This window comes from Sinohyriopsis cumingii, chromosome 14 (assembly GCF_028554795.1).
Source record: "Sinohyriopsis cumingii isolate HCF-2022 chromosome 14, ASM2855479v2, whole genome shotgun sequence".
Taxonomy (NCBI): Eukaryota; Metazoa; Mollusca; class Bivalvia; order Unionida; family Unionidae; genus Sinohyriopsis; species Sinohyriopsis cumingii.
The window spans coordinates 27,511,654-27,539,526 of NC_142974.1; the positions used below are offsets into that span (position 1 = coordinate 27,511,654).

Consider the following 27,873-nt stretch of genomic DNA (forward strand, 5'->3'; position numbering starts at 1 on the left):
AAATGATAATGCAGTAAAAACTGTTATGAACGAGCTCAACTTATGAGTGAGCACCTGTCATTTCATACCACAATCGTGATGCAAGGATTGATTTTTTTAATATATAAATGATCTGTTGTTAGCGACCACCCGCTGAACATAACCAGTGATGCTTTTTGACACTGCTATGTACAACCGCATAGCAAAAACGAGGATAAACTCCACTGACCATTATTTAATCCCTGTAACAATGACCGCTCATACTGTTCTGAAAATAAAAAATATAACCAAAAGGATGGGTACCAAGATCTGAAATTATGTAGGTATGCTTTATAGTGTTTTATAGTTTCTACTGTAAACAAGACTAAAGCACATGTAGAAGATTATTCCCTAGGCTGGTTCCCTGCTTTGTATGTTCCCTGTGTTGTTCTCCACTTATCATACAGGAAAGAGTGACACAAGGAGCATACAAAGCAGGGAACTGGACTAATGATCCCTGCACTTAGCCTGCTTCCCGGCCTTATTGAAGATGATATGTATGAGTAGGATCTTTCATCCCTATGAACAACCATATCGTGAAAAAATAGACATCCCTGACATATATATAATCAATTGTTACAACTACCGCGTGATTAGTAATGATTGTTCTGATTAAAAACAAACATAAAAGGAATAATAATAATACAAAAAATTTAAAAAAGGATTGTGGCTACCAGTGATAGATGCTACAGTCTGTAAACCAGGCTAATGTACATGTCACAAATTGCTATTGTAGTGCCAAAATTGACATAGTGGTCGCATATATTGTTTGTCTCCTTAATCCGTATTGCCCGGGGGGAGTAATGTCATTGTCTATTAAACCAGCAAGAGAGAATTGTTTGTTGGATTTAATTGATGGTGTTCAAGACTTGTGATGTTTGTAGCCACCCCCACCCCCATGTTAAGTGATTACATATGAATCATAACGCTGTCCTCTCTTCAATTAGGTGTGACCAGGTTACTCACATTGTTTAAAGAATTAATCTCTGTATATCTTCTTTGAATGAAGCCATTAACTTTTTTCTTTCAGTAAAGGCTTATTTTTCTGGATGAGATAATTATTTCTTTTTATTTCAATATTTGTTAGATATGCAATACACATGTATAGATTTTTTATGTTTTCCCCAATGCCCAGTCAGAACTGTCTTTACATGTGATATTAAAACTAAGTACTAATAATGTTAACACCTAGAACCTTAATAAAACTGGATGAACCTCCGACTAAAAAGAGACAGACTTTAAGGATGCATAAAATAATTATTGTAACTGTGAAAACAATGCATAATAAAATATTGTATTACGTTTAATTTTTCATACAATTTTCATTAATAGATCTGAATTATTTTCAAAAGTTCATTATCAGAATATATTTTATTTTCAGGTTATCCAACAATCACAACACCAAGGTCTACAACCACAGGTAAAGTTTTTAAGTTTTAATATTAAAAATTCTTATGGTTATAAGTATATTTAATCAAATATAATTGGTCTTTATTTCAAGTTCCATTATTCTTACATCGATGATACTAGTATTTTAATTTCTTTGGTCAACAATTCTATTTCATTTGTTGTTGATAATAATATTATGAATAATATGATTGTTATTAATCTTGCACACATGTCACATCTATTGTGAAACTTTTAATCCTTTATGGTATCATAAAAAGGAGTAGTTTTTCTGTAATTAAGAAAATGTTTCAGTGATGATTGGTATGTATTTTACAACCCCAAGCTTAAAAATGTTCTTTTATAAGGAATTGATTTCTCATTTTTGTAAATGATTGAAAATAAGTTATGTCAAAATATATTTAGTAGTAAATTGCATTAAATTTTTGTTGGAAATATAGTTTCCTTTGTCAAACCTGAATGACAAGAGACACAAATATAAGACGTGGGGGTGGGGCTGTCATTAAATTTGTAGTTGGTAAAAGTGGCAAGATCCACAAAACTGAATTTCCCACAAATACAAGTGAATTGAAAGTGGAAGTTACTGGGAATGTTATCTTTCCTTTGAATTATTTCCTGGGACCTTGTTTTAACTTTGCTTAATACCTTTTACAAATTCATCAGTCTAAACATGCATATTTGCATAAGTCTGTAAATCTATATACATTTGCAAATTGTTTTATCTAAACTTAAAGTACAAGTATGTAACTTGGCATGATGTGAAAATGTGCATGATAGTAACATAGGTTGATGAGACTGTCAAAAGGTAACTAACATAAAACTATGTAGCTGTGGAAACAATGCATAACAATAAATATTGTATTATGTATCATTTGTTCATTCAGCTTTCATTAATACATGTGTAATTTTTCAAATATAGGAAAAATACAAATTATAATCTTCATTTTATCTCTCAATATAATTTGTTTCCATGCTGCTAATAAGATACATAGCTTCTTTACAAAATATGAAAGAACAAATAAAAAATGTTATGGATATATTTTGAAATGAACTTTGGATACTTAAAAAAGATACAGATAGTATTGCAATGTATTTTGTTTTCAGGTTATACAACAACCACAACACCAAGGTCTACAACCACAGGTAAAGTTTTTAAGTTTTAATATTAAAAATTCTCATGGTTATAAGTATATTACAATCAAATATAATGGGTCTATTTAACAAGTTCCATTAATTGTACATCGATGATACTAGTTTTTTAATTTCTTTTGTCAACAACTCTATTTCATTTGGTGTTGATAATAATGTTATGAATAATCTGAGGGTTGTTAATCATTCACACATGTCACATCAAATGAAACTTTTAATACTTTATTATGAAAAGGAATAATTTTTGTATAATTTTGATTAAAAAAATTGTTTCAGTGATGATTTAATGTTTTTTTACAATGCCAAACTTTGAACTGTTCTTTTATCATGAATTGATGACTTTATGTAAATGATTGAAAAAAGTTATGTCAAAATGTATTTGATAGTAAATTGCATTGAACGTTTGTTAGAAATATAGTTATCTTATTCAAACATAAGTGGCAAGAGACATGAATGGAAGATGTTGTTGGCAAGAGACATGAATGGAAGATGTTGTCTAAAATGTGCAGATGAATGGTTTTAAAAATGGAATAAAGGATGACTTTTCCCTATCATTTCAAATGGATTGAAAAGCATTGTAATTTCTGATGGGGTCCATTTTTTAATGATAATAATATTATCATTATTATATTAATTATTATTATTATTATTATTATTATTGCTATTATTATTAGCATTCTCCACTAGCATGAACATCATTATTGATATCTTTGGTTATAGTTACAGGTGACACCTGTGAGATGCTGGGATATTTATCCTGCTTTAGTGGCAATCAATGCTACAGTGGCTTCCAACGATGTGATGGATATTATAACTGCAGAGATCAGTCTGATGAATGGGATTGTATGTATTTTCTTTTCCTTTGCTGAAAAATACAATAAATAAATAAAAGTTCAGTTGCATATCTATTTAGAACATGCTTTGTGATTTCTCACTGATTTAATGAATGGAATTTAAGTGTGAATAATAGTGTTAAAAAGACATAATTTTCAATGACACGACAATTTCATATAATATACCAAAAAAAACAAACTATTTAAATAATATTTTCAAGAAGAATATGACTCAGAGAAATTACATAAGTTATAATGATAATTATTTTGTAAGGGTCTTGATACTTTTTGACATGATTTACCATCCCCAAATTGTAGCTGATAAAACTGCACGTCACCAGTCAGGTCACCAAATATTTTGAATCATTTTTTTTTAATCAATTTTATCATTCTTATTGGTTCTACCTAAATGGAATTTTGTTCTATGTAAATGTTTGGATATGCCCTGTGAGAAAATGTATTCAAACTTTACTTTGTTTTCACATTCCCTTTTTTTGGGGTGTGTCTTTAAATCTGTGACTTGTATCAGTGAAAAATCCACAAAACTGAATTCCTCACAAATACAAGTGAATTGAAAGTAGAAGGTACTGGGAATGTTATCTTTCCTTTGAATTATTTCCTGGGACATTGTTTTAACTTTGCTTAATACCTTTTACAAATTCATCAGTCAACACATGCATATTTGCATAAGTCTGTAAATCTATATACATTTGCAAATTGTTTTATCTAAACTTAAAGCACAAGTATGTAACTTGGCATGATGTGAAAATGTGCATGATAGTAACATAGGTTGATGAGACTGTCAAAAGGTAACTAACATAAAACTATGTAGCTGTGGAAACAATGCATAACAATAAATATTGTATTATGTATCATTTGTTCATTCAGCTTTCATTAATACATGTGTAATTTTTCAAATATAGGAAAAATACAAATTATAATCTTCATTTTATCTCTCAATATAATTTGTTTCCATGCTGCTAATAAGATACATAGCTTCTTTACAAAATATGAAAGAACAAATAAAAAATGTTATGGATATATTTTGAAATGAACTTTGGATACTTAAAAAAGATACAGATAGTATTGCAATGTATTTTGTTTTCAGGTTATACAACAACCACAACACCAAGGTCTACAACCACAGGTAAAGTTTTTAAGTTTCAATATTAAAAATTCTCACGGTTATAAGTATATTACAATCAAATATAATGGGTCTGTTTAACAAGTTCCATTAATTGTACATCGATGATACTAGTTTTTTAATTTCTTTTGTCAACAACTCTATTTCATTTGGTGTTGATAATAATGTTATGAATAATCTGAGGGTTGTTAATCATTCACACATGTCACATCAAATGAAACTTTTAATACTTTATTATGAAAAGGAATAATTTTTGTATAATTTTGATAAAAAAAAATTGTTTCAGTGATGATTTAATGCTTTTTAACAATGCCAGACTTAGAAATGTTCTTTTATCATGAATTGATGACTTTATGTAAACGATTGAAAAAAGTTATGTCAAAATGTATTTGATGGTAAATTGCATTGAACGTTTGTTAGAAATATAGTTATCTTATTCAAACATAAGTGGCAAGAGACATGAATGGAAGATGTTGTCTAAAATGTGCAGAGGAATGGTTTTAAAAATGGAATAAAGGATGACTTTTCCCTATCATTTCAAATGGATTGAAAAGCATTGTAATTTCTGATGGGGTCCATTTTTTAATGATAATAATATTATCATTATTATATTAATTATTATTATTATTATTATTGCTATTATTATTAGCATTCTCCACTAGCATGAACATCATTATTGATATCTTTGGTTCTAGTTACAGGTGACACCTGTGAGATGCTGGGATATTTATCCTGCTTTAGTGGCAATCAATGCTACAGTGGCTTCCAACGATGTGATGGATATTATAACTGCAGAGATCAGTCTGATGAATGGGATTGTATGTATTTTCTTTTCCTTTGCTGAAAAATACAATAAATAAATAAAAGTTCAGTTGCATATCTATTTAGACCATGCTTTGTGATTTCTCACTGATTTAATGAATGGAATTTAGGTGTGAATAATAGTGTTAAAAAGACATAATTTTCAATGACACGACAATTTCATATAATATACCAAAAAAACAAACTATTTAAATAATATTTTCAAGAAGAATATGACTCGGAGAAATTACATAAGTTATAATGATAATTATTTTGTAAGGGTCTTGATACTTTTTGACATGATTTACCATCCCCAAATTGTAGCTGATAAAACTGCACGTCACCAGTCAGGTCACCAAATATTTTGAATCAGTTTTTTTTAATCAATTTTATCATTCTTATTGGTTCTACCTAAATGGAATTTTGTTCTATGTAAATGTTTGGATATGCCCTGTGAGAAAATGTATTCAAACTTTACTTTGTTTTCACATTCCCTTTTTTTGAGGTGTGTCTTTAAATCTGTGACTTGTATCAGTGCAAAAATCCACAAAACTGAATTCCTCACAAACACAAGTGAATTGAAAGTAGAAGGTACTGGGAATGTTATCTTTCCTTTGAATTATTTCCTGGGACATTGTTTTAACTTTGCTTAATACCTTTTACAAATTCATCAGTCAACACATGCATATTTGCATAAGTCTGTAAATCTATATACATTTGCAAATCGTTTTATCTAAACTTAAAGCACAAGTATGTAACTTGGCATGATGTGAAAATGTGCATGATAGTAACATAGGTTGATGAGACTGTCAAAAGGTAACTAACATAAAACTATGTAGCTGTGGAAACAATGTATAACAATAAATATTGTATTATGTATCATTTGTTCATTCAGCTTTCATTAATACATGTGTAATTTTTCAAATATAGGAAAAATACAAATTATAATCTTCATTTTATCTCTCAATATAATTTGTTTCCATGCTGCTAATAAGATACATAGCTTCTTTACAAAATATGAAAGAACAAATAAAAAATGTTATGGATATATTTTGAAATGAACTTTGGATACTTAAAAAAGATACAGATAGTATTGCAATGTATTTTGTTTTCAGGTTATACAACAACCACAACACCAAGGTCTACAACCACAGGTAAAGTTTTTAAGTTTTAATATTAAAAATTCTCACGGTTATAAGTATATTACAATCAAATATAATGGGTCTGTTTAACAAGTTCCATTAATTGTACATCGATGATACTAGTTTTTTAATTTCTTTTGTCAACAACTCTATTTCATTTGGTGTTGATAATAATGTTATGAATAATCTGAGGGTTGTTAATCATTCACACATGTCACATCAAATGAAACTTTTAATACTTTATTATGAAAAGGAATAATTTTTGTATAATTTTGATAAAAAAAAATTGTTTCAGTGATGATTTAATGCTTTTTAACAATGCCAGACTTAGAAATGTTCTTTTATCATGAATTGATGACTTTATGTAAACGATTGAAAAAAGTTATGTCAAAATGTATTTGATGGTAAATTGCATTGAACATTTGTTAGAAATATAGTTATCTTATTCAAACATAAGTGGCAAGAGACATGAATGGAAGATGTTGTCTAAAATGTGCAGAGGAATGGTTTTAAAAATGGAATAAAGGATGACTTTTCCCTATCATTTCAAATGGATTGAAAAGCATTGTAATTTCTGATGGGGTCCATTTTTTAATGATAATAATATTATCATTATTATATTAATTATTATTATTATTATTATTGCTATTATTATTAGCATTCTCCACTAGCATGAACATCATTATGGATATCTTTGGTTCTAGTTACAGGTGACACCTGTGAGATCCTGGGATATTTATCCTGCTTTAGTGGCAATCAATGCTACAGTGGCTTCCAACGATGTGATGGATACTATAACTGCAGAGATCAGTCTGATGAATGGGATTGTATGTATTTTCTTTTCCTTTGCTGAAAAATACAATAAATAAATAAAAGTTCAGTTGCATATCTATTTAGACCATGCTTTGTGATTTCTCACTGATTTAATGAATGGAATTTAAGTGTGAATAATAGTGTTAAAAAGACATAATTTTCAATGACACGACAATTTCATATAATATACCAAAAAAACAAACTATTTAAATAATATTTTCAAGAAGAATATGACTCGGAGAAATTACATAAGTTATAATGATAATTATTTTGTAAGGGTCTTGATACTTTTTGACATGATTTACCATCCCCAAATTGTAGCTGATAAAACTGCACGTCACCAGTCAGGTCACCAAATATTTTGAATCAGTTTTTTTTAATCAATTTTATCATTCTTATTGGTTCTACCTAAATGGAATTTTGTTCTATGTAAATGTTTGGATATGCCCTGTGAGAAAATGTATTCAAACTTTACTTTGTTTTCACATTCCCTTTTTTTGAGGTGTGTCTTTAAATCTGTGACTTGTATCAGTGCAAAAATCCACAAAACTGAATTCCTCACAAACACAAGTGAATTGAAAGTAGAAGGTACTGGGAATGTTATCTTTCCTTTGAATTATTTCCTGGGACATTGTTTTAACTTTGCTTAATACCTTTTACAAATTCATCAGTCAACACATGCATATTTGCATAAGTCTGTAAATCTATATACATTTGCAAATTGTTTTATCTAAACTTAAAGCACAAGTATGTAACTTGGCATGATGTGAAAATGTGCATGATAGTAACATAGGTTGATGAGACTGTCAAAAGGTAACTAACATAAAACTATGTAGCTGTGGAAACAATGCATAACAATAAATATTGTATTATGTATCATTTGTTCATTCAGCTTTCATTAATACATGTGTAATTTTTCAAATATAGGAAAAATACAAATTATAATCTTCATTTTATCTCTCAATATAATTTGTTTCCATGCTGCTAATAAGATACATAGCTTCTTTACAAAATATGAAAGAACAAATAAAAAATGTTATGGATATATTTTGAAATGAACTTTGGATACTTAAAAAAGATACAGATAGTATTGCAATGTATTTTGTTTTCAGGTTATACAACAACCACAACACCAAGGTCTACAACCACAGGTAAAGTTTTTAAGTTTTAATATTAAAAATTCTCATGGTTATAAGTATATTACAATCAAATATAATGGGTCTATTTAACAAGTTCCATTAATTGTACATCGATGATACTAGTTTTTTAATTTCTTTTGTCAACAACTCTATTTCATTTGGTGTTGATAATAATGTTATGAATAATCTGAGGGTTGTTAATCATTCACACATGTCACATCAAATGAAACTTTTAATACTTTATTATGAAAAGGAATAATTTTTGTATAATTTTGATTAAAAGAATTGTTTCAGTGATGATTTAATGTTTTTTTACAATGCCAAACTTAGAAATGTTCTTTTATCATGAATTGATGACTTTATGTAAATGATTGAAAAAAGTTATGTCAAAATGTATTTGATAGTAAATTGCATTGAACGTTTGTTAGAAATATAGTTATCTTATTCAAACATAAGTGGCAAGAGACATGAATGGAAGATGTTGTTGGCAAGAGACATGAATGGAAGATGTCTAAAATGTGCAGATGAATGGTTTTAAAAATGGAATAAAGGATGACTTTTCCCTATCATTTCAAATGGATTGAAAAGCATTGTAATTTCTGATGGGGTCCATTTTTTAATGATAATAATATTATCATTATTATATTAATTATTATTATTATTATTATTATTGCTATTATTATTAGCATTCTCCACTAGCATGAACATCATTATTGATATCTTTGGTTCTAGTTACAGGTGACACCTGTGAGATGCTGGGATATTTATCCTGCTTTAGTGGCAATCAATGCTACAGTGGCTTCCAACGATGTGATGGATATTATAACTGCAGAGATCAGTCTGATGAATGGGATTGTATGTATTTTCTTTTCCTTTGCTGAAAAATACAATAAATAAATAAAAGTTCAGTTGCATATCTATTTAGACCATGCTTTGTGATTTCTCACTGATTTAATGAATGGAATTTAAGTGTGAATAATAGTGTTAAAAAGACATAATTTTCAATGACACGACAATTTCATATAATATACCAAAAAAACAAACTATTTAAATAATATTTTCAAGAAGAATATGACTCGGAGAAATTACATAAGTTATAATGATAATTATTTTGTAAGGGTCTTGATACTTTTTGACATGATTTACCATCCCCAAATTGTAGCTGATAAAACTGCACGTCACCAGTCAGGTCACCAAATATTTTGAATTAGTTTTTTTTAATCAATTTTATCATTCTTATTGGTTCTACCTAAATGGAATTTTGTTCTATGTAAATGTTTGGATATGCCCTGTGAGAAAATGTATTCATACTTTACTTTGTTTTCACATTCCCTTTTTTTGGGGTGTGTTTTTAAATCTGTGACTTGTATCAGTGCAAAAATCCACAAAACTGAATTCCTCACAAACACAAGTGAATTGAAAGTAGAAGGTACTGGGAATGTTATCTTTCCTTTGAATTATTTCATGGGACATTGTTTTAACTTTGCTTACTACCCTCTACAAGTTCATCAGTCAGCATATAAGTCTGTCAATTTTTGTACATGTCCAAATTGTTTTGTCTGAACTTAAAGCACACTTATGGAAATTGGTATGATGTGAAAATGTGCATGATAGTAACATAGTTAGGTTGCTTAGACTGTAAAAGTATGTAGCTCTGGAAACAATGCATGACAATAAATACTGTAGTATGTATAATTTGTCATGCAGCTTTTATTAATACATCTGTATTTTTGTCAAATATAGAAAAAATACAAATTATAATATTCATTTTATAATTCAATATTATTTGTTTCCATGCTGCTAAAGAAATACATAGCATCTTTACCAAAAAATGAAAGAACGAATAAAAAATGTTATGGATATGGTTTGAAATGAATTTTGGATACTAAAACAAGATACAGACAGTATTGCAATGTATTTTGTTTTCAGGCTATCCATCAACCACAACACCAAGGTCTACAACCACAGGTAAAGTTTTTAAGTTTTGATGTTCAAAATGCTTATGGTTATAAGTATTTTACAATTAATCTTACATTGGTTGATTCACAGAAGATACTGTCATTTTAATTTCAATGGTCAACAATTGAGTTTCTTTTGGTGTTAATAATAATATTATGAATAATATGATTGTTATTAATCTTTCACACATGTCACATCTATTGTGAAACTTTTATTATTATATGCTCATTGTTTTCCCCGTTAACTTTACATTGTCAGAGTCGTTCAGTATTCCGTGATACTGAATGCATCGACAATACACATATAGCATTCACGTGCATAAAGGAACTACTTTCTATTGTAAACAAACAATGATGCAAATGCCAGCACTTTTGATTTGTACACAAAACATGTACACTTGCATAAGAGGCTGTTTATGTTGTGGTTGTTTAAATTTGTTTCTGAATGAACTAAAACATGTTTTGTGGACTGCAAAATACTGTTTTGGCACATTCAATGTTGATACAATGTTACGGATTTAGGCTAGCTACATTATATAAAAGACGGAAGACGAGGTCCATACAAATAACATACAAGTGACAAGGCATATACTCTCTTCTTTAGCTGGTGATAAGAATGGCAAAAAGAAATATACTTACAGTTTTACATCCTGAATTTCCTCAAAATATATTTTCTTAATTCTGCAAATCCGAATTACATGCGCCATTCATTGGTTTTCAATCTGGATTACACATTTCGAAATTGTGCTGTAATTTTGATGATAAGTGTAATTGCATCCTCCTTACTGCACTCAAAATGAAATAAGCATTAAATTCCAAAGTGTCTTTTGATAATTGCAATTGAAAGACTTAATATTTTTCCCACATTTTTCCCACATTATGATTTCAAACATTCAATGACAGAAACAGAAACACATTTGCAGACGTAAACACGCTTCTCCTGCACCACTTCAATCTGATGTATTTCATGTATAATTTGCACAGATGAATCGAGTCCAAAATCACAAACTTTCTTCAAATCGAAACAAAATACCAAAATATATTCATTCCAGATCAAATGGAACAGTTGTTGCAATGCGCATTCATTCACATTATGACTGCAAATTTCAATTTTAACTAGACATGCCATTTTCTTTTGAAAGTTATTTCGAGTGCACAACTAAGGTCAAATTTATCTGGGCGGAGTTATGTGCACATTAATAATGATGTCATTGTGTAATGACAAATCTGCGCTTGTGTATTTAGTTTGGAAAAGGCATTCATTCATTTATGTTGTTTCTTGTAGTGTATTTTGTTTATATAATTAAAACTTGGGTAGAATAAAAAATGAGCAAATAATAAAAACGTTACTGCATTTGTATGGGAAAATATGAACTTGTTTTGTTGGAAGGATATACTGCACTCACAAGTTCATGCAGTATTCCATCCCAAAACTAGTTCATATTTTCCCATACAAATGCAGTAACCTGTAAATACTTTATGGTATCAGAATAAGGGGTAGTTTTGCTGTAATTAAAAAACATGTCTCAGTGATGATTGAAATGTATTTTACTACCCCAAACATAAAATGATTTTTTATATTGAATTGATTACTCCTTTTTGTAAAAGATTGAAAAAAGTTATGTCAGAATATATGTTATGTAAATTGCATTGAACCTTTGTTGGAAATATAGTTAACTTTGTCAAACATTAATGACAAGAGACACAAATATGACAACATTTTTTTTGGGGGGGTGTCTTTACATTTTTGGTTCATATCGGTGGTAAAATCCACAAAACTGAATTTATCACAAATACAAGTGAATTCAAAGTGGAAGGTACTGTAAATGTTATCTTTCCTTTGAATTATTTCATGGGACATTGTTTTAACTTTGCTTACTACCCTTTACAAATTCATCAGTCAACATATGCATATTTGCATAAGTCTGTAAATGTATATACATTTGCAAATTGTTTTATCTGATCTTAAAGCACATGTATGTAAATTGGCATGATGTGAAAATGTGCATGATAGTAACAGGTTGCTGAGACTGTCAAAAGGTAACTAGCATAAAACTATGTAGCTGTGGAAACAATGCATAACAATAAATACTGTATTATGTATATTTTTTGATGCAGCTTTCATTAATACATGTGTAATTTTTCAAATATAGCAAAAATGCTAATTATAATCTTCATTTTATAACTCAATATAATTTGTTTCCATGATGTTAATAAGATATATAACTTCTTTACAAAATATGAAAGAACAAATACAAAATGTTATGGATATATTTTAAAATGAGCTTTGGATAATAAAAAAAGATGGACAGTATGGCAATATATTTTTTTTTTTCAGGTCATACAACAATCACAACACCAAGGACTACAAGCACAGGTAAAGTTTTTAAGGTTTGATATTCAAAGTGCTTATAGTTATAAGTATATTACAATCAAATATAATTGGTCTATATAGCAAGTTACATTAATCTTATATTGGTTGATTCACATTTAATGCTAGTAATTTAATTTCTTTGGTCAACAATTCAATTTCATTTGGTGTTGATAATAATATTATGAATAATATAATTGTTATTAATCATTCACACATGTCACATCTATTGTGAAGCTTTTAATACTTAAAATGTTTTAGTGATGATTGAAATTTATTTTACAACCCCAAACTTAAAAATGATTTTTTATATTGAATTGATTACTCCTTTTTATAAATGATTAATACAAATTATGTCAATATGTATTTAGTAGTAAATTGCTTTGAACATTTGTTGGAAATTTAGTTATCATTGTTAAGCATGATTGACAAGAGACACAAATATAAGACATTTTCTAAAACATTCAAACCAAAAGTTTCATAATGGAATCATTGATCACTTCCCCCCCCCCGCGATTTCAAATGGATTGAAAAGCTTTGTTTTTTCTAATGGGGTCCTTTATTTAAAATAATAATAATGTTATTATTATTATTATCATTAGATTAGTTATTATTATTATTATTATTATTCTCCTCTTGCATGAACATCATTTTTGATATATTTGGTACTAGTTACAGGTGACACCTGTGAGATGCTGGGATATTTATCCTGCTTTAGTGGCAATCAGTGCTACTATGGCCTCCAACGATGTAATGGATATTTTGACTGCAGAGATCAGTCTGATGAATGGGATTGTATGTATTTTCTTTTCCTTTGCTAAAAAATACAATATATAATTAAAAGTTCAGATGCATATATGTTTAGAACATGCTCTGTGATTTCTTACTGATTTAATGAATTGAATTTAAGTGTAAATTATAGTGTTGAAAATACTGAATTTTTAGTGACACCACAATTTCATACAATGTAATAATGAACACACTTTTTAAATACAATTTTCAAGAAGAATATGACTCAGAGAAATTACATAATTTATAAAGATAGGGTCATGATACTTCTTGACATGATTTACCATCCCGAAATTTGAGTTCCTAAAAGCGCACATAACCATTGCGATCACCAAATATTGTGAATTTATTTATTATCAATGTTATCAGTTTTATTGGTTCTACCTGGATGGAATTTTGTTCTATATAAACTCTTGGATATGTCCTGTGAGAAAAATGATATAAACTTTACTTTGTTTTGATCATTCCCTTTGGACTTTGGGTGGAGTGGGGGGCTCTTTAAATTTGTGGTTAGTATCAGTGGCAAGATGCACAAAACTGAATTTCTCACAAACACGAGTGAATTGAAAGTGGATGGTACTGGGAAGGTTATTGTTTCTTTGGATTATTTCATGGGACATTGTTTTAACTTTGCTTACTACCCTTTACAAATTCATCAGTCAACATATGCATATTTGCATAAGTCTGTAGATTTATATACATTTCCAAACTGTTTTATCTGAACTTAAAGCACACATATGTAAATTGGCATAATGTGAAAATGTGCATGATATGTTGTTGAGACTGTCAAATAGTAACTAGCATAAAACTATGTACTGTGGAAATAATACATAACAATAAATACTGTATTATGCATAATTTGTCATGCAGCTTTCATTAATACATGTGTATTTTTTTCAAATATAGAAAAAATACAAATTATAATCTTCATTTTATAACTCAATATAATTTGTTTCCATGATGCTGTTAAGATACATAGCTTCTTTACAAAATATGAAAGAACAAAGAAAAAAGTTATAGATATAGATTGAAATGAACTTTAGATACTAAAAAAAGATACATATAATATTGTAATGTATTATGTTTTCAGGTTATGCAACAATTACAACACCAAGGTCTACAACCACAGGTAAAGTTTTTAAGTTTTGATATTCAAAGTGCTCATGGTTATAAGTATATTACAATCAAACATAATTGGTCTATACAGCAAGTTCCATTAATCTTACATCGATGATACTAGTATTTTCTTTTCTTTGGTCAACAATTCAATTTCATTTGGTGTTAATAATAATATTATGAATAATATGATTGTTATTAATCATTCACAAATGTCACATCTAATGTGAATCTTTTAATACTTTATAGTATAATGAAAAGGAGTAGTTATGCTGTAATTAAAAATGTTTTAGTGATGATTGAAATGTATTTTACAACCCCAAACTTAAAAATGATTTTGTATCACTTTTCCGCTATGATTTCAAATGGATTGAAAAGCTTTTTTATTTTTAATGGGGTCCTTTATTTAACATAATAATAATATTATTATTATTATTAGATTAATTATTATTATTATTATTCTCCTCTTGCATGAACATCATTTTTGATATATTTGGTACTAGGAAATCACGTGCTCTGTGATTTCTTACTGATTTAATGAATTGAATTTAATTGTGAATTATAGTGATGAAAATACTGAATTTTTGGTGACACCACAATTTCATATAATGTACTAATGAATAAACTTTTTCAAATAATGGTTTAAGTAAAGATTATGTAATGTATCCTTGCTTTCACTCAGCAAACATTAAGTTGCTTCTGAATATTTAACAGTTTTCTTAGGCTTTTATGTAAGAATTTGTATTATAAATAATTTTTCTGGTATCAGCATTTGCCAAATTCTTCCGTTATGTTGAAACCTTTGCCTGATAAGCCCAAATGGTGAGGGTTTCAACAGGCTTAATTAATTAAATGTTTATACAAGAAAAGACCCCCAAACTATATCCCAATATTGACTGGCTGCTGGTAATAGATAAGTGGTGTAGATATTTTCTTGTTCCAGCTAACACTGGTAATGCAACTACCATAAAAATTCAAGGAGGCTGAATATTTTTGTTAATATTGAACAATTATTTTTTTTTTAAGGTAATAGTACATGGACAACAACAGTGTCTACAACTGTCAGCCCAGGTACAGAATTTAATCTTTTATACATAAATCCATATAGAACAAATCTTTCATAAACTGGACACTATTGGGAACATTAATTTTAGCCATTTGATGGTGATGGTCAGTTTAAAGATGTTTGATTACCACTAGAAATTAGCTAAGTTAGGACCAGATTTGTGGCAAGTATATAACAGCTGCTGGTTTATAGAGGGCATGATTTTGGAAAGTGGCACAGTGTTTATTTGGGTTCTATATCACTACTAATGTTGTGGTATGGTGTGTATTATATGCATAAATCCCAATAAATTATGAATCCCAATACGTATCCTGGGCTTCATTTCATATAAAGAATATTTGATAAGCTTTACTTCATCAATATTCAGCACAGGAATGCAGGCACGGACAGCCTATAGAATGCCATCAGTGTGGTAGCTTTGGACACAAAGCCAAAACTCACACTAGATTTATGGAATAGGAAAAGGGCAATGAGGTCATCTCAACTCAACAGGAAGACACTACTCAGGGGGAGGACCAATCTGTCTATCAAGGACTGTCATATCCACCAGGCATCCCTTGTCAAAACAGATTTGACCCCCTTGCTGGTGCATGTTCTGAATGTGGAAACTTACCAGCTACTTGTACAGATTAAAATATGACTGATAGTTAAGATTTATACAATGATTATAGTAGAAAATGCAGTTGTAGGAAAACTAATTTTTTATACAGTAATGATAGCTGTAATGATGATCACTGTGAACATAGTTTTAATAATTTTAATGTCTCCTTGAGTGCCTCTAATAGCATTGATATTAATCTCATAAATTTGAAGTTACTGCAAACCTCCAAATAATAATATCCATTTATTTGGACTCTCAGAAACAATGTTAATAGAAAATCAGGGTGAAAATGTCTTGTATATCAATTTCTACGACAAACCTTATCGAAAGGATAGGAAAACAGGTGGCGGTGGGCTCCTTGTGTATGTTAGAACTGGTACTGTTTGTAGAAGACTAGAAGATCTAGAAATACTTTAAATAGAGCCCATTTGGCTACAGATCACTCCAGAAAAAGCTAAGCCCTATTTAGTAGGTTTTGTGTACAGACCCCCATCATCACATACTGATTGGTGTGAATATTTTGAACTTCAAGTAGATAAAATTCAAAAGAAGAGAAAGAATTGTACATTCTAGTCCATATAAATAGAGACCTTCTCAGTGATCAAATAAAAGTGAATTGGATGACTTTTATTGCTTCATTAGGTATGGAGTAACTAGTAAATGATCCCACCAGACTAACATCTACCTCTTAAACACTTATAGATCATATTTATACCAATACAAAAGATAATGTTTTGGAAATAATGGTTCCAAAGATTGGTATAAGTGTCCACCCTGCAATTTTTCTAACATGTAAAGTCAATGGAAAATCAACAAAAAATAATATCCATAAATCCATTACTTATAGATCCTTTCAAAACTTTGATACTGTTAAATTCCTAGAAGATCTGAAACAGATTCCATGGAATACAGTCCAAATCTTTGAACATATTGATGATGTTTTAGATACATGGACAGTATAGTGAACAAGCATGCCCCTTTAAAAACACACAGGATAAAGAAAGACCACCAGCCAGGCTGGATCTCCCCAGAAATTTTAGAAGCAATAAAGCAAAGAGACCATCTAAAATCAGTAGGAAATCAAACTGAATATAGAGTTTGGAGGAATAAAGTTAATAAAATGATACATCAATCCAAACAAGTGCACTATGAAAAAGTGCTTGATGAAACCCAAAATAATCCCAAAGCTATCTGGAAAGTGTTTACAGGGTTTGGTGCAGGCAAATGTAAGAGTAAAGTTGAAACTTTATCCCTCAATCATGAGGGCATTTACATTGATAATCCAACTGACATCTCAAATATTTTTAACAACTCTTTTGTTCAAATTGCTGAAAAACTTAAAGAACCCAGAACTTCATCTGATCATCTGGAACTCAAACATTTTTGTGCTAAAAAACTATCAAACAATATAAAGTTTGAAATTCCTGAAATGAGTCCCGAATTTGTGTTGAAATATATTAAACAAATGGATGATTGTAAAGCTACAGGACTTAATGTGATTGGACCAAGGCTACTAAAGGTAGCTGCACCTGCGATTGTAGAGAGTATAGCTTTCATTTGCAATCAAAGTATTAGGTCTAATAAATTTCCACGAGCATGGAAAACTGCCAAGGTTATACCATTGCATAAAGCAGGAACAAAAGATGATGTAAATAACTACAGACCCATCTTTATCCTTGTCTCTCCAAATTACTAGAAAAACATGTACATGATTCTCAACTATTTAAACACTTATGATCTTTTTCATGATAATCAGTCTGGCTTTTGCCAGAATCACACCTGTGAAACTGCACTTGTATCTTTGATTGATAAATGGCTGAGAGCATTAGATCAAAGACAAATGGTAGGCACTATTATGGTTGATTTTTGTAAAGCTTTTGATCTTGTAGACCATGAAATTTTACTTGAAAAACTAAAAATCTATGAATGCAGTGCAAAACTCCCAAAACTGGTTCACTTCATAACCGATAGAGTGCAAAAAATTTCTCTAAATGGTCAACTTTCTGAAAGTAAAAATATTAGTTGTAGAGTACCACAAGGCTCTATCCTTGGACCTCTATTATTCATTCTATTTATCATTGATTTACCTCTTAAAATTGGAACATCAGTTTATTCCACTGACCTTTATGCAGATGATACTACACTGTCTGAGATTGGTAAAACCAAAACAGTACTTGAAAATAACTTACAAAATGTTCTCAACAGAATTCAAGTATGGTGCAAGGAAAACAGTATGATCACAAATAAAGAAAAAATGAAAGCCCCACTAGTTGCAACACAAAGAAAATGTGCAAGCTAGATAGTGACAAACTCCAGGTTCTGTTTGACAATGTGAGCCTCAATATGACCTCTCAAGATAGAATTGTTGATGTATTCGTGGATAACAATCTTACTTGGTCTATTCACATTAAACATATTTCAGAAAAGGTTAATTCTTATCTTTGGCTACTGAGGAAAGTCAGAACATACATTCCTCTTCAGTATAGGGTCATCTTTTATAAAAGTTATATTCAGCCATATCTGGACTACTGTAATGTAATTTGGGGTAATACCTCAAATTCAAACATAACAACACTTTTAAGACTCCAAAAGAGGGCTTGCCATTTCATTCTAGATCAACGTATAGAAAATTTTCAGGACGTAATGAATAATATAAAGGTTTTAACAATACATGAAAGAATATTTCTTCGAAAGGCCAAATTGATGCATAAAGTATCCAGAAAAGACATTCCTGGCTATCTAAGCAATATCTTTCACCAAAGAGATGCTGATGGCACTCAAAATGTAAGGTCCTTAAGAAGAAAAAATTACATTATACCAAGGCCAAAGAAGGAATTATTTTTAAAAAAGTTTTCAATATACTGGTCCACTAGTATGGAACAACATTCCCAGTGACATAAGGCAAGCTCCTAGCATTTCATCTTTTCACAATCAATGTCTTAAATGGATGAAATCTTTATAAAACTGAACAGTTCTAGTACAGAAAATAAAGCCTGCTTTTCTGTAATTATGCATCATTTTCATAGCTGAATGTTTCAATGCAGTATTATATTTTATGTTTTTTTATGTTTTATTTATGTTTATGTTTTCACTGATGCCTGTGCATGTGTTCCAGGTTTGATACTTTGAATTTTAAAATTACTTAATTATTTAGTGTCAAGCCAGACTCTTGTTGTATATACTGTATATATTGTACATAACAGATAGAAGGTATCAAGGTAGATTAGTTTTGTAACTAACTGAGTTACCTTCTCTAAATAAAGTTTTTATTATTATTATTATTATTATTGTTATCATCATTATTATAGTATTGGTCAGTAGTATTGGCACCATTTAGGGTTTGTATGAAATATGGTAATAAGTTAATCAGGGATTCAGAAAAGTGATTACTATTATTGACTCCTCCAGATGTTTGATAAAAGCATATTTTACTGTATTATTCATGCTTAACATAATTTTAAAATGCTTTGAAATTTTCAGTTTATTGAAATATTTTCAAATGCTCTTCACAGATGGTTGCTACTCAAATCCAGTTTCTACTTGCTTGCAATATGGTTTTGAACGTGTCATCATGCCCAGCATTACAGGTCACACATCTGTCACTGAAGCTGGGAACCAACTGATGTTTTCCATCAACAATATCTGGTCTTTGCTTGCAAACATACCATCAGCATCAACATGCATTAATCCCCTGTTAACATATTTGTGTGGCTCATACATGTCTGACTGTGTGATGGGTGAACAACATCTGCTCTGCAGAGAATCTTGTGAGGGTATGTATTATCCAGGATTTAATAGTAATGTTGCAGTTTAATTGATTTATTTAATATCTAGTCACTTGATTAGGGTCTCAAAATCACATAGTTGATATATTTGATATATTTCTGCTAATACCACCCATTATCGTTATGCAGCTATGTTACAAAGCAGAATATCAGTCGTGCAACAGAGGGAATTAATCCAAAACAAAAGTATATAAGTCATCTAATAAATTAAATATGCTGCAAGGGGAATGAAAATCCAACCAAATACTACTACCAAAGAGCTGATTTTACATAGCAAAAAGGGGGGTTGATTGTCAAAATGGATTGTTCAGTCTTTAGGAGATCATTTGTAATGTTTTCCATAGTGATTATTAATTGTCATTGCCAGAGAGATTTACTGTGCAAGTTTATTTTAATTTTTTGTCTATAAGGATTTGTAATAATTTAACAGAAAGGTTTATATCCACCGGAACAGCAAAACTATGAACATAATTAACCAGTCGGTTCTAGGTTAGAAATGTTGACACCTTATCATTTATCATAAAATGCCCAAAATTTTACAGAAGTAACATAACTTTAAGAGCAAATGTTGACAATGAATACATGTTGTTTGGCTATGAATATTGTAAAGTCTCTGAACAGTTTCAGTTTCTTACTGTCAAAACATTGTTTGTTGTCTTGTAGTTTTATTTCTTGAAATAAATACCCATCAGACCTGCTTACATTTTTTTTCATGTTTTAGCTGTATTTCCCCTAAGATGAACCAGCCTTCTTGTGCATTTCTTGTATTGCAGTTGTATTTTTCTCAACATAAACTTATGAGGCCTTATTATACATTGTTTTAAAAGAGGTGTAAATATTCTCATTTTATTTTGTTATGAACTCCATGACTTTTTTTAAATGATAATGACTATCAGAAAAAATCTTAACCTTTGAGGGAATATGGTATCTGCAACAGACTTTGACCCTGCATGTTAAGTATGCTATTGAATGTTAGAATATTGACTTTTATCTTTTATCTTATCGTACTTTTTGTTTACATTTATGTTTAAGGGTTTATCTTCCAAATTTGTTTGCAGTTCTTTGTATTTTCATTTTTAGACCCTGACTTTTATAGTCACTATTGTGCTGAAAAGCTATTAAACCATAACACATATAGACATACTTATCATTAGAAAAGGCTTTCTAATGTAAAATTTTGTAAAGCAGGGAAATAACTCTTCAGCAGATCAATACAGTGTGAAAAATTTGCCAATTTTTTTTTTCAGCTATAGCAAAGAGCTGTGTCAACACAAATACATCTGGAATTGGGGCAGTCTCAAACATAGAGTATTTCTGCAAGTTCCTTCCTTATCAAGTGGATGACCAAACTTGCATTGCCATCAACATGTCAGGTATTTTTTTTGTGATAATGTTATCGGCTGAACTGCTTATACATGTTTGTGCCATCTAATCATTTTATTCGTCATCAATCCTAAAAATTATAATTGTTTTTTGTCATGTAAATTTTGTTAAGAAAACTTGTATAATGTTGAAAATTTGAACATTTCAGATATTTAAAAAAAGTTGTAATTAATATTTTTGAACATAGCAATAGGGACAGTCCATGCACACAAACATCTAACTAGTCTATCTGTCACAAATTTTATTCAGAGTCACAGGTCTGTGTCCATAATTAGAAAAATTAGCAAGGATAAATTCAATTATGAGCAAATTTGATGTGTATTTGTTAATGTTATTATCTTCAATCAACTTGGAGAATGCCTCCAAGTCAGTTTATTCAACCAAAATTGCTCTTAACTTTCATATCAAGAAGAAGAGGGAAAAGTCATTGAGGACCAGGCTGTAACTATGTTGTACTATGTTTACATGGTTATAGTCCTTCATTGACTTGGAATAGTGATCACACTGGTTATAGTCCTTCATTGACTTGGAATAGTGATCACACTGGTTATAGTCCTTCATTGACTTGGAATAGTGATCACACTGGTTATAGTCCTTCATTGACTTGGAATAGTGATCACACTGGTTATAGTCCTTCATTGACTTGGAATAGTGATCACACTGGTTATAGTCCTTCATTGACTTGGAATAGTGATCACACTGGTTTGTGGATACTATAGGAGTCACATTTTTGGTTCGATTTCATTCATATTTACTTTGTCAAGCTTTATTTCAACAGGAGTTTTGATGAGTTGGATAGTTAAAATCATATGGGTCATGTACCAATTATTCAGTACCGATTTCTGTAACAGTTGTTGTGTTTAGAATTTGATTATACATATCTTTAAATGGTGATTATTTACATTTTTTGATCTTCCTAATTCCATATTCTGTTGGAAGTTCATTACTTACATACCTTGACAAACACATGTGGCCAAACTCTATTTTAAAGTATGTGGACACCTAAAGGTGTGATCCAATACAAACTGATTTGAATGTCACTTGCTGTGATGTCAGAGTGTAAGCTATGCATGTTGAAAAAAAAACAAGACCTGACATGCTCTTCTCTTCACCCTGTTTAGTACCTGGATACCAGTGCAAAAGTCCATAGCAATAAAAAAAAATCCTCTGGAATTTTTTAGATATTTAAAGTGCAAAACATTCAATATTCAGGCTTGAATATTCTTTGGTTAAACTATAATAGTAATAAAATTTAGATCAATGATTAATATTTAATTTAAGGTGAGTAAATATGCCTACATGACCACATCAGCATATACTCTAGCCTGTATTTTTGAGAGTTATTCTGCTTTGTTGAGTTTGGAATTGACATGCCAGTGACTTGTACACACTAGAATTCACATTTTTGGTTTAATTTCTCTGAAGCTTCGTCTCAACAAGGTTGAGATTAGTTTCAATGATAATTAGATTTTGACTTTTTCTAACAGAGTTCTGGCTCTTTATTGATTTACAATCTGCATACTGCTGGCATGTGAACACTAACATTTATTTTAGTTAGTTTCCAACCAAATTGTGTTTGAAGTTTTTCCTGTGCATGTTCTGAGATGAGTGTGATAATGCATTCATAGTTTTTTTCTTCATTTAAACCAAATTTGCTGTGAAACTTAATTTTAAAAATTTCTTGTGTGAGTTTCATGATATTTGACAGACTTGTGCCCCTTTGAGTAACCATTTTATTAGCTTTGAGGACTATATTGCTCAAATTTATATTTGATTTGAACTGACTTTGCTTGGAAGGCTGAAGGTCTCAGAAGAATTTCATGTTGATCTGATTTTTGTGATGCTTTTTAAAGTTTAACAACTTAGAATATGGATTCTTCTGGCTTCCGAAACTGTCATTTGTTTTAAGTTAAGGGTATCATGCTATGACATTTTCATTCCATCCTTTTCACACTTGCTCTTCCACCTGATAATTTTATAACAGTTGGAAAGTTTTTCATGAAACTTTATCCATCTATATATCATGACCAGGTGGTGTGTTGCATTGCAAAAAGCACAACCTGTGCTGCAGTCATGACAAAAAAATTAATTTTGCCACTTTTATCCTGGACTGGGATATAACATTTGAACCACTGTTGGTATATTAATTATTTATCATGACTACATGATGTGTTGTTTACCAGAGACACATTATATTCTTGGGAATTACACTAGAGGGCAAAAATGATCCTGGTATGTTTATTGGATATCGTGTCTTGTTGATTTATGATCCTGTTATATTTATTGGATATCATGTCTTGCTGATTTATGATCCTGATATGTTTATTGGATATCATGTCTTGTTGATTTGAGTCTTGCTTATTGGTTGAAGCAATGATTTTCATTGCAATGTGAAATTTCTAAAATAAATCAGCCCTGTTTACATAAGGTTGGGAGGTCTGGATTTTATAATAATTTATTAATGTTATGATTGTAATTACTGTTATATTATTATTTGCAGATTTAGAAGCAAATTCCACCGTTCCAGGTGAGTTGTTTGCAAAGTTGACAGTATTCAGAGGAATCTTTTTATATTCATCTTAACAAGTAAATTTTACACTCAGATTGGTGCTGTCTTAAATAAAAAAAATGTGTTAAAGCAGATATCACATTTCCCATATGCATGCACAAAGTAACTCATTATGTTAATTGCTTTCTCTTTTCAAGTGGATAGAAGCAGGAAAAGATGTAAAAATATTAAACTTGTGTTCATTGTATTTCAGATTTATAAAATTATTGTGCTAATTCTTTTTATTGCATAAGGAAGCCTTTTTAAAGAAACAGGAACACTTCAGTATTGATTTGGAAGCAGTTAAGTTTTTCAAATAATAGGGTTCTTAAAGAACGGCAAAACTTTACATAGTTAAGATATGGCTACTCCAGAATCTTACTGATTAAATGAAGAGGATACTAGTTAAGGTTTAGAAATCTGAAAGAAGCCTTATTTATAATTTATTTAAGAAAAAATTTAGGAAGTTTTTACTTTTATTTACACCTGAATAGACAATGGCAGCACACCAGTGATAAAGGGAGTACGACTTGTGAATGGGAACTCTGAGTACTCAGGAAGACTGGAAGTTCTGGTGAATGGAACATGGGGAACTGTCTGTGATAGCAGATATAGCAATGACTTCTTCACTGCTGCAACATTCTGCTTTGAATTAGGATTCAGGTACTGTTAAAAAAAATTGTATTTGTTTATATTATATAGTTTACTCTGTTACCTGTAGTTAGCACTGTTAACCGATAGTTCCACTATTTTCTCTAATCCTTGTCCATCCTGACTTGCACAAAAAATTATAAAGATTACCGGATTATTACTTATAATAAAAATACCATAATGATGTTATCTCTTGGGATGCTATAAGTCCTGGGACACACTTAGTTATTTAAAAAAAGTAATTTTGGACAAGAAATTAAAGCAGTTTTATCATGTACTATGTAAATTGGTATATTTGATTATAGCATCATTAATAAATAATTACTTTGTAGTCATCAAGGGACCATTGTTGTAAATTATAGATGCAGATGTAATAAAATAATATAATTTGTTTGAAAAGTTTATAAATATGGTTGAACTTAAATAATATCTCCAAAATACAATAAAAAGGTTTCAGAAATAATGCTTAGAAAATAAGTGTAATACTGTAATAACTCATTTTTAGTTTACTCTCCAGAAAGTGACCTTAAATAATTACCTGTTTAATTAACTCCGGTAATATATTGGAATACAAAGCAATTACACATTAAGGTATAGGCATTGCCACTAGACAAAATTCCTTCTTTACCCAAGACAGTTTCAGGGTTTAAACAATTAGCTGGCGTGGATTGCTGTGAGATAATAAAAGAAAAATCTGCCTATTATAAACTTAGGAGACACCAAACAACCAGCTTGCCAAAATCAGAAGTGGAATGAATTTTGTTGTAAAATTAAGATTTTGTTCAGCCAAAGTACAAAAGTTAATTGGATGGATGATGATCTTGGTTGATCTATATTCATCATTGTAACCTATATTATGATAAAATTGTTTCACAAATAGTTGACAGTTATGTGACTATATGTTGGTTATGTGCATTTCAGAATTAAGCATAAAAATACTTGAATTGAGAGTATTTGTAAGTACTGCAAATATCTAGAGTTTTTGCAACATGATGAAGAAATAGTAAAACCTCTGAACTATGTACATCTATAACTGCTACCTTTAGAGAAGGAATGGTTGATCATAATAAGTACATGGCTTTCTCTTTATTATGACTGACACTACACATAGGTTTATGGCAACCAGAATCCACACTCAACTCCTTTTATTTATTTTGTTTTCATTTGGATTAGAAGAATCTGCATTTTACCTGCAGACATTCCTCAGTGATTATTTACAAAAGATGAAAAAGATGGTCAGTGGTATTTGTATCTGATTTTGCAAAAGATGCAGTGATTCATAGCAGTGTTGAAATATTTTGCCTAAATGTTGTCGTTACTGGTTGCTTTCATCAGGTGGTCATAAATAGCAGGTGATCGTTCATAGCAGAGGTCAATCAAATCAGGTTTTACAGTAGTTATAATTTCTGTTTGTTCTCTCTGCAGTTACAATGGACAATGGATATATGGCAGTTATTATGGCTATGGTCCAAGAACACTTATAAACAGCATATATTGTCCATATGGAGGAAGAGATCTTGACAATTGTACTATACAGTTTGATTCATACTGCCCATACAGCTATTACAGCAACATGGGACTAGTATGTGGTAAGTACTTTTGGTTCTTAGTCATAACTGGGTTCTGCAATCACAAGACAAAGAATCTTGACTCTTAATTTAGTAAGCATGACATCTTTATTTTAGAAGAGTTACTTCCCTTGTATTATTTTGGTCACCCTGTCAAATTTATACGAGAGTTATATTAGAAAAAACATCTATGCTTTCAGATTAAATATTGACTCATGTCCTCAAGTGCAGTTAAATTCCAAAACAGGAGGAAGTGAGCAATAATTACAACATTTTTCCCATGGTTTATGCAGTGTTGAAAATCTTTGAATTTGAGAGATCACCTTGAAAACAAGTTCTTTTTGTAAAACGGTAAAAAGAAAATTATTTTTCCTTGTAATGTTCTTAAAGTTGTTGAAAATCTCCTTGAATTTTGCTGAAATCTCCTTGAACACACATGAGTGACCACGTAATGTTGAAAGTGAATGAACTTTATACTATTTTCAATTTACAATTTGTGTTGTTTATTTACTGTCCAAAATGAATAAAAAAAGAAATAAAATATGGATTCAAGACACATAACACTGGTTGTTATCAGATGGAGTTTTTCCATTTGCTGTACTAATACCTCTCTCTCTCTCTCGATTGCTCCGGTGGCCTAATGGTTAGAGCATCCGCCTCGGATGCGGGAGGTAGTGGGTTCAATCCCAGGCTGAGTCATACCAAAGACTTACAAAAATGGTACGAACAGCTGCCTTGCTTGGCACTCAGCATTAAGAGGTTAGTGTTAGGACTGGTTGGCCTGGTGTCAGGATAATGTGACTGGGTGGAACATCATGTTACATGTCTTCGGCATGATGCCCTAGTGCTACATAACTATAAACTGCTACACTGCAGACATCATAGTGATATGACTGAAAAATTGTTAAAGCTACATTAAAAATCCAAATCACACACACACTCTCTCGCTATATATATATATATATATATATATATATATATATATATATATATATATATATATTCATTCCTTTTTGGTAAATATTTATACATAATTAAAAAAGGTAAGATATGGAAAAGGTCTTTTTTTTCTTCAGACAAAAACTCCTTGAAAACATAAATGTCCTTGAAAAATAACTCTCTAAGACTGTATGAACCATGGACATATCATTGTTGATAATGTCACACCCACCAGACACTGTTTTGGGAAAGAGTGCAATGTTTATTGCCAGGAAATGCTGAGTTAGAAGCTGATTAATTCCATTATAAAATAATCAATGTTATGATTCAACATGTGTTTTTTTTTATTTTAGTTTGAATATTGTGTTGTAATGAATGTTGTAATGAAAGCTAACAATATAATGGTGGGTATAATATATAAAATGCTTCGAGTTGTTGGCTGCATCAGTAAAAACAGTTGACTAATTAAATATTATGATCCAACATGATTATTGCATGATGCTACTACTAATAATAACATTCTTACTACTTGGTTGTAATATGAAACATTTCAGAAATCTTGATAATTATATCTTCATTCTTATTTAAAGAAATTTCCATAACTCTGGGATTTATGTGAATAGGGGCCCTGAGTGCCCGAGTGGTCTAAAGT

At 30.2% G+C, this 27,873-nt stretch overlaps 1 protein-coding gene across 6 annotated transcripts in view; it reads left to right on the plus strand.

Moving 5' to 3' along the window:
• LOC149783476 (uncharacterized) overlaps nt 1–27,873 on the plus strand; it is a 298,719-nt gene that overhangs the window by 176,732 nt on the left and 94,114 nt on the right. The window contains exons 62-80 of one of the 6 annotated variants that reach the window (XM_089931706.1): nt 1,400–1,438; nt 2,530–2,568; nt 3,295–3,417; nt 4,516–4,554; nt 5,247–5,369; nt 6,468–6,506; nt 7,199–7,321; nt 8,420–8,458; nt 9,179–9,301; nt 10,376–10,414; nt 12,743–12,781; nt 13,448–13,570; nt 14,655–14,693; nt 15,707–15,751; nt 19,860–20,120; nt 21,380–21,505; nt 24,016–24,042; nt 24,558–24,726; nt 26,140–26,303. In XM_089931706.1, coding sequence (XP_089787832.1) covers nt 1,400–1,438; nt 2,530–2,568; nt 3,295–3,417; nt 4,516–4,554; nt 5,247–5,369; nt 6,468–6,506; nt 7,199–7,321; nt 8,420–8,458; nt 9,179–9,301; nt 10,376–10,414; nt 12,743–12,781; nt 13,448–13,570; nt 14,655–14,693; nt 15,707–15,751; nt 19,860–20,120; nt 21,380–21,505; nt 24,016–24,042; nt 24,558–24,726; nt 26,140–26,303 — 1,719 coding nt within the window. The remainder of the gene's footprint in view (nt 1–1,399; nt 1,439–2,529; nt 2,569–3,294; nt 3,418–4,515; nt 4,555–5,246; nt 5,370–6,467; nt 6,507–7,198; nt 7,322–8,419; nt 8,459–9,178; nt 9,302–10,375; nt 10,415–12,742; nt 12,782–13,447; nt 13,571–14,654; nt 14,694–15,706; nt 15,752–19,859; nt 20,121–21,379; nt 21,506–24,015; nt 24,043–24,557; nt 24,727–26,139; nt 26,304–27,873) is intronic. The other 5 variants (XM_089931709.1, XM_089931707.1, XM_089931710.1 and 2 more) reach the window with 5 other exon arrangements.